Source organism: Charadrius vociferus, unplaced genomic scaffold (genome assembly GCF_000708025.1).
Source record: "Charadrius vociferus isolate BGI_N301 unplaced genomic scaffold, ASM70802v2 scaffold787, whole genome shotgun sequence".
NCBI lineage: Eukaryota > Metazoa > Chordata > Aves > Charadriiformes > Charadriidae > Charadrius > Charadrius vociferus.
This window is the reverse complement of record NW_009649307.1, coordinates 566,732-574,031: the sequence shown is the minus strand read 5'-3', so window position 1 is coordinate 574,031 and position 7,300 is coordinate 566,732. Positions and strand designations below refer to the sequence as shown.

The 7,300-nt window shown below is 52.8% G+C and overlaps 1 protein-coding gene across 1 annotated transcript in view; it reads right to left on the bottom strand.

The window, feature by feature from the left end:
* Positions 1 to 267: 267 nt before the first annotated feature.
* The window catches only part of MAP2K3 (mitogen-activated protein kinase kinase 3), a 19,048-nt gene continuing 12,015 nt past the window's right edge, over positions 268 to 7,300 (bottom strand). Inside the window, exons 5-13 of the mRNA XM_009889206.1 lie at positions 7,072 to 7,185; positions 6,456 to 6,575; positions 5,862 to 5,978; positions 5,650 to 5,701; positions 4,712 to 4,839; positions 4,004 to 4,081; positions 1,667 to 1,806; positions 836 to 881; positions 268 to 351 (exon numbers count right to left, since the gene is read on the bottom strand). Of these exons, the coding sequence (XP_009887508.1) occupies positions 268 to 351; positions 836 to 881; positions 1,667 to 1,806; positions 4,004 to 4,081; positions 4,712 to 4,839; positions 5,650 to 5,701; positions 5,862 to 5,978; positions 6,456 to 6,575; positions 7,072 to 7,185 (879 nt within the window). The remainder of the gene's footprint in view (positions 352 to 835; positions 882 to 1,666; positions 1,807 to 4,003; positions 4,082 to 4,711; positions 4,840 to 5,649; positions 5,702 to 5,861; positions 5,979 to 6,455; positions 6,576 to 7,071; positions 7,186 to 7,300) is intronic.

Genomic DNA, 7,300 nt, shown 5'->3' with positions numbered 1-7,300 from the left:
CGGGAGGGATACGCTGGCATCACCGGGGAACTCCCAAGCCTTCGGTCTCCGTGGCTTGGTTGGAAAGGTGTTGGCTTCAAAATGCGCATCCTGGGGGATTTCGTTTACAGGGCAAAGAGAAAAGAGATTGCGAGGCCGGATCGGGCCAGAGATGCCCACGGGTTGGGGAAATGTGATTTGTGCAAACCACCATTAACTCGAGTCCTCATCCGCTCTTCTGCGGGGAAGCCAGGATGGAGGGGACCGCACGGAGCCGTGAGGTTTGAGTTAGGAGTCTTCCCCGAGGATCTCTGTCACGAAGGAGGCCATGTCAGTCTCTTTGGTGTCGTGCAAAGTAAAGAAAGGGTGTTCCTGTCAACAAGACCAAACACAACATCAGCTGACATCCAAAGACAGACAAGCCCAAGAGCAGTCCCTGTGGGATGCCACACAGCTGGCGAGGTACTGGGGGAGAGTTGGACACGGATGGCTCCCACAGATGCCATCCTTTAGCTTCAAGATCAGCTAATGTTTTCAGGTTTGGCGTTTCAATGTCCAACCCCAGTGGGACAGCCCACCTTGGCAGCTGTACTACCATCATTTGAGGTCTAAATTCACCAAGAGCAGATAGGACAGAGGGAGAAAACACCTAGAAACCCTGACCTTAACACCCATGAAATCAACACACCCTTCCACCTTAGACACGCTACACCCATCCCGCTCTGTGCCTGAAAAAAAACAACAAACCAATCACCCACACATCCTGCTGTCCCATTTTCCTAGGACTTGCCGGACCATTCATTTGACTTTTGAAACATGTTGTGATAAAGACCAGCAGAAATGGCTTTGCACTTACCATAAGTTCTAAATAGTTCATTCGCTCAGCGGGGTTCTTCCTTAAGCTGGAAGACAAAAAAAAAAAAAATGGAAGAGAAAGGCTGTAGGATCATTTTTTTTGTGCTGTATGTGGTCTGTCACAAGGGATCTCCCCTTCCCAACCAACATGACATCCTTCTTCATGGGCAGCACCCATTCCTCTCCCTCCTTGGCCACGCAGGTTTCAACCACCAGCAAAGCGGCCAGGCAGGTAACTGGTAAAGGCCAACTCATGGCGTTCTGCCACAAAAAGCTCAAGGCAAGCAGCTCGCCGCAGTCTGCCCCCCCCAGCCTAGAATAGACTAGGGAAGGAGAGGAGATGGTTTCCCACCACCCGTAGGGCGGGCAGACCATCTCCAAGCTTGTTTGACCCTTGCCTTGGGGGGCTCACCCCGACCTGGCAGCTCCAAGCAGCACACAGGGAGCCGAGGGACACCCCGAGGGGAGCAGCTCCTGTACGCGGTACCCACAAAACCACAAATCAGCTTTCACCCAGACGCTGCCAAGGGGTTCGTTCTCATTTCCTTGCCACTTCGCCAGAAACCACCAAAATTTCAGCAGCAACGGTGGCAAAAGGGGAAGAGAAACCTCTGCACCTTCCAACCAGCCCGGGTGAGTCAGGCCGAGAGCAAAACCAGTCTGGGCAGTGCTTCCTGCCATGGCTGAGCACCAGCCTTGGTATGGCCAAGTGGGGAGAAACGGGCTTCAAAAGGACAACAAACCCAGCCCCACGCTTTGCTCCAACCCCCACGGATCAGGGCTGCTCTTCAGCCAGGCTGGGAAAAGCCACCAGTCCTTGTCGGAGACTCACCACTGCGCCGTGAAGTCCACAAACTCCTTGGAGAAGCGATCGGTGGGCAACTGGGGCGAAGGCTCCTCCACCACTTGCTTGAGCTGTTGGAAGGGGGTCCCCCAGGACTCGTACGGGAAGCGAAGAATGGCCAGTTCGATCTGGGGATGGAGACAGGCTGACATGAGACACCAGGACAAGTGCAACCCCACGCAGCCTGCCTACCTCAGCCTCTGCAGCCAGCTCGGATTCAAAATGAAAAACCTCTTTCCTTACAAACCATTTTCAATTTGGGTCATACCACTTTTATTTTTTTAAATACAAAGACCCAGAGGCCAAAAATACTTCCTTTTGAGGCTGGCTCAGCATATTAATGCATTTACAGGAAGCCACCAAAGATATGTAAAATGGGATTATTTAAAAAGATAATAATAACAGCGCACCGTTTCTGCAGCAGCTTCTAGAGTACTTTGCCCTCCATCAGCCAGCCTCCGGGCTTCAGGCTACTACTGTATGAGCTAGACACAAAAAAGATCCACAAACCCAAGAAAAACTAAGTGCTAGAACATCACTTAGGAAGATCTTTGCCAAACCACCTCCATTACCAGGTCCTTCCTACAAGTCAGCTCTGCTCCATCACCCATTCAAGCAGGATAAAGCCCATCACAGCTCTTGGGCAGTCGCCTCACGCCAAGGGTCGGCTCCCATCACCAGACAGGCAGCAGAACCTCCAGACCTGCCTGGCAGGGTGGGATGGGAGGAATGAGAAACGTGAAAGGCGGCAGGGCAGAGCCGGGGACCGTCGCCTGCCTCTGCCTCGGGGAGCTCAGCTCCTGCTGCTGGAAAACTGAATGAAGCCACCAGCCTGGAAAGGACTGGATTAGCCCTGCAACTCAGTGGCTCTAAAACCAGATAGTCTGAAATCAATCAAACCCCCTCAAATAAAAAATAATAAATAAAAAACAAAAATAACAGGAAGCCAGCCCAGGAGGAAGACATTAGAGGGAGTCAGCCAGGTTGGGGCTCCATTCAGCTGCAGGCTGGCAGGCTTTCAGCAAGGTCCCCTCTCCCATCCAGCTTTGGAAAGGTTGAGACATTTCATCATTCACATAATCTCCCATCCCACAGCTTCCTGCATCTCGGGAGGAAAGCTGGAGCTGATTACATTTCCAGCCAGCCAGCCCAGCTTTGCTCTGCGCTGGCACGGGGACACCAAGGAGGAGGGCTTGGGTTTGGCACAGCGGACAGAACTACCTGGGGAAGGGGGAATATTTGCGGCGAGATCTGTGCAGCGCACACAAATGCAGGGATGCGGCGCCCAAAACAAGTCACAGCTAACAGGGGGCAGGAAAAATTCCTGAAAATAATCTACCCGCTCAGAGACAGTCTCCTGGAAAGCAAGAGACGCGTTCCCAGGCGGCATCCCCTTCGAGCCAACAGCTGGGATTTCCTTTGTCCTCTGGTGCCAGAAGATTTCAGCTGCTTTCTGCAAGATCCGTTTCTTGCAGGAGGTAGATAAACCATCCTGAGCAGCTGCAATTTTGGAACTGAAAGTATTTCCCCTTCCTGTTGGCTGCTCTGAGCTACCCTGCAGGCAGGACTTGCTGCAAACCATGCGCAGCACCCCTCGCTGCAGCGGGGCAGGCTAGTTCACCCCAACCCTCACGCACAGCTTCGCTAATTCGGGGGCGGGGGGGGGGAGTGCAGGAAGGCTGTGACCCAGCTGCAGCAAACCCTGCTCCACCAACTACCTCTCCAGCCAGCACATGGAGAACTGCAGAGCAATTAAAAGCCAGAGTCTTGGATGCCCAGCTAAGCCCACTGTCATCCAGATGTTGTCCCCTTGGAGTCTGCCATCCACACCAACACAGCTCAGAGCTAATGGAGCGATTTGGAGCTGGCATTGTACACAAGTAGTTCCATGAAACCAAGCGGAGGGGTACAAGGGACCCACATGGGGATAACAGACCTTTATGTATCCCCCCCAGGATCCAGCAGGAACACGCAAGAAGGGAGAAGAGGAAAGAAAAGAGGTAGAAGATGGATTATCTCCTGGCAAGAGCCAGGCAGACTCAGCGAGAGCCGCAGCAGTGGTGGCACTGCTGGCTGCACACCCCGGCTCACAGCCACCTCGCGCCGGGGTGAGGCACCCCTGTGTGCACAGGGCAGCAGCAGCACCCGGTGCCCTGGGTAATTCATCTCATGCCTTGAGCTATCACGCTCAGAATTTAGTCCCATTTGGTAGGCATCCACCCAGGGGTGAAGCCACCAGATACCACTGCTGGTGGCAGGGTTAGAGCCCCACCAGTACAGACCCCATCCCAACCCCAGGGTGCCAGTCCAAGCCCTCGGTCTTACCATTGTGATCCCCAGACTCCAGACGTCCGACTTCACGTTGTAGCCCTTCTGGTTCAGCTCAGGGTTTATTCTTTCAGGCTGTAACAGCAAAATGGAAGATATTACAACTCTATCTCGTTTTCCCAGTGCAAGCCCCACAGAGCAAATCTCTGGCTCAAAACCCAGGTTGGGTGGATTCCCCTGGCTCATGTTGCCATGGAGGCAGCATCTGAGGTTAAATCTAGCACTGATTGCTCCACACAACCCACATAAACTCTCCCTTCCAGCTCCTGAGTGAGACTTGCACTATCCCTGCAGCACGATCCCTGCCCCGGGAGCACAAGCTACCCACGCAGTTGCCACCTATGGTAAAGGGAAATTCATATTGACTTGAGAGGATGAAATTAGGTGGTCCGGCCAAGAAAAGCCTCGGCATTTTCTTGCCAAGAAGGAGTGGCCCTTCCAACCACCACCAGCCAGTCTTTTACCCTTCTGTAAATGGAAGGTGGCAGAAGAAGAGTCTGCTGCGGGATTAACACACACAGCAGGGCTTACAGGGAGGGTAATCCCGTCCTTGGAGGACTCTGCTGAGTCAGGAAGCCCACAGCGCTCTGAAGCTGTTTCTATCTCAAGACAGAGGTGAACCAAGACTGATTTCTAAGCAGCATTCTCTTCAAGGCTGAAGGCAGCAGAAGGCTGCCGTCTCCGGCCCCACTCACGCACACTTACGGCCATGTACGGTTTGCAGCCGGCATCCATGGTCTTCGCAACCGAGTCCACCAAGTAGCCACTGATCCCAAAATCGCACATTTTCACATGTCCCTCCTTGTTGATCAGCACGTTGGAAGGTTTCACGTCTAAGAGAGAGAACACGAGAGGGCAGATTGAGCCTTTGCAGAGCCCGAGGCAAGACGGGAAACTCCCCACCGAGGTGGGAGGCAAGCAGGCAGGCCCTAACACAAGGGGAGGGAGACAAAACCCCACCAGTCTTAGCTCAATAAAAGCTGTTCTCAAGTAAAACTATAACCATGCCCTCCAGGCAGAACACGCCTCCTCCTCCTCTCTAACGAGGCAGGTCAAAAAGTTGAAATAAAATGTTGAGGAGTTAATTCCCAGCTCCTTAGCAGAGGTTTAACGTGTCCAGTTCAGCCTTAAAAGCTCAACTCTACCAAGTTCTCAGGACAGCTTCTCTCATGTCCATCATGATCTCTCCACAACTACAAAAGCAACTGTACCAGGATGACAAACAGCACCAGAATGTTACAGTGATTTGCAAGATCTCCTTCAGCCCTCACCTTGCTAGAGCAACCCAGCCAGGAAGGCTGGGGGATTTTGTCCCCAAGAGCTGCCTTCGATGCACCTCTGTACTCGAAAAGAGCTAGAGATGCCCATAAAAATACAGGTAGTGAGGAATTCAGTTACCATATTCAACCCTTCATCTGGAAAGAAGGATGAGAACAACATCATGCAAACAGATGCATGAAGGATACATCTCAGGAACAGGCCTTGGGCATCTGGATCTATCCACTATTGTCCCAAGTGCTGTTAGACCCCGCTGTAGGCATCCCTGAGGGACACACCACCTATCTTCTAGGAAGGAGTCCTCACATAACTTATTTCAAGGCTAGATCTCCAGCCACATCACATGAACCCCATCCAGCACCTACCTCTATGGATTACAGACAGTTTACTGTGCAGGTGCTCCAGAGCTCGTACAATCTGGGAACAAATACAGAAAAAGAGTATCTGTTAATCACACACAGCACCAGCCTTCCACTGCAAACACACCACCCGCTTCCACACACTGTGGTCTTGAACAGAGACCTCCAACAGGCTCAAGAGATGCACAAAACCACATAAGAACCCAAGAGGCACTCACAGACACAGCCATTTTCCCCAAAATGTCTTCAGGGATGGTTTTCTTCTTCTCCAGTACTTTCTTGTAGAATTTATCTAGGGAGGTGTCCATGAGCTCCATGCAGATCCACACGTCGCCCTGCAGATGGAGAGAAAGCAGTTGAGAGGGAATTCCCTGGAAATCCCCGGGAGCTGAAGGGAGAGGTGGGGAGGGACGGACAGACCCTGCCCTTTCCACACAAGGCAAGCCAAGGTCCCTGCTGCGCGGCTGCTGTTGGCCACACCATCAACACATGGGCCCTGCACTAGATAGTAATGGGCACAGATGACCAGGTACCACCAAAACCACCTGCGACGGCTCCCTTTGAGGGTCCACCCCAAAGCCAGTCCAGGCCATGGACAGTATGCTTGGGCACTTGCCATGGAAGTTGAGGAATGGGACCTGCTCAACACTGCCTGATGGAGGCAAGGCTTTAACTTTAAGTCATGGGAGCATCTCAAACAGCCCAGCTGGGCTGAAGAAAACAGAGGTGGTTTGGGACAGTTTAGTGCCTTCAGTACAACCGCAGGGGCCCCAGGTGCCGCACAGCCCACCAGCCATCCACCGGCTCAGTACCTCACGGAAGAGGGCTCCGTAGAAGGTGACAGTGTAGAAGCAGTCAACTGTCCTCATGGAGATGTCCAAGTCCATCAATAATCTCTTCTGCTCCTGAGTGTTCACAGTCGCCCGAATCCTCTGAGACAAATACAAAAGAAGAGGTGTTTGATGTAGGTGGGAAAACACCATTATCCCTTGGGCTGACTCAGAGGACCTGCGGTGCTGAGGCCAGGGCAAGTATTTTGGGCTTATTTTGTGGCCAGTAGCACCCCAGGAGATGCCCACATTCCCTCTTCCACACAGCACCTTAATGAATGACAAACCCTTGGCAAGCTCTGCAGTGGATGCAGGATCAGGCCAGCAGCCTGGACAAGCATTCTGACGTCCCAACCTTGAGCTATCTAACTGCAGGCACCAAGTCAGGCTTTCAGAGACCACTGATGAACCCCACAGTGTCCAGCTGCTACCAGCAGAGACCCTTCAACAGCCAAGCCACACCAGGGACACCAGAGGCTGCCAAACTGAGACAAGGCTGTCTCCATTTTGCTGCAATCGGTGGAGTTCAGCAGTTGCTCTGCTCCCTTGGAGCTGCACATCCCAACCTCCACCTCCCTCAAAAAGCAGCTGTCCTCACCTTCACGGCCATGATAGTGCCGCTCTGCGCGTGTCGCACTTTCTCCACCACACCGTAGGCCCCACGGCCCAGCTCTGAAATTGCCACCAGGTCATCAGCTTCCACCTCGAAGTTCTTAAAGAAGAGAGACAAAAATCAGACACAGGCACACTTATCCTCAAGGACATCAGCAGAGCTCCAACGCTTGCAGCTCGTTCATGCAGAGCACTTCCAAACGATGGTTCCTACA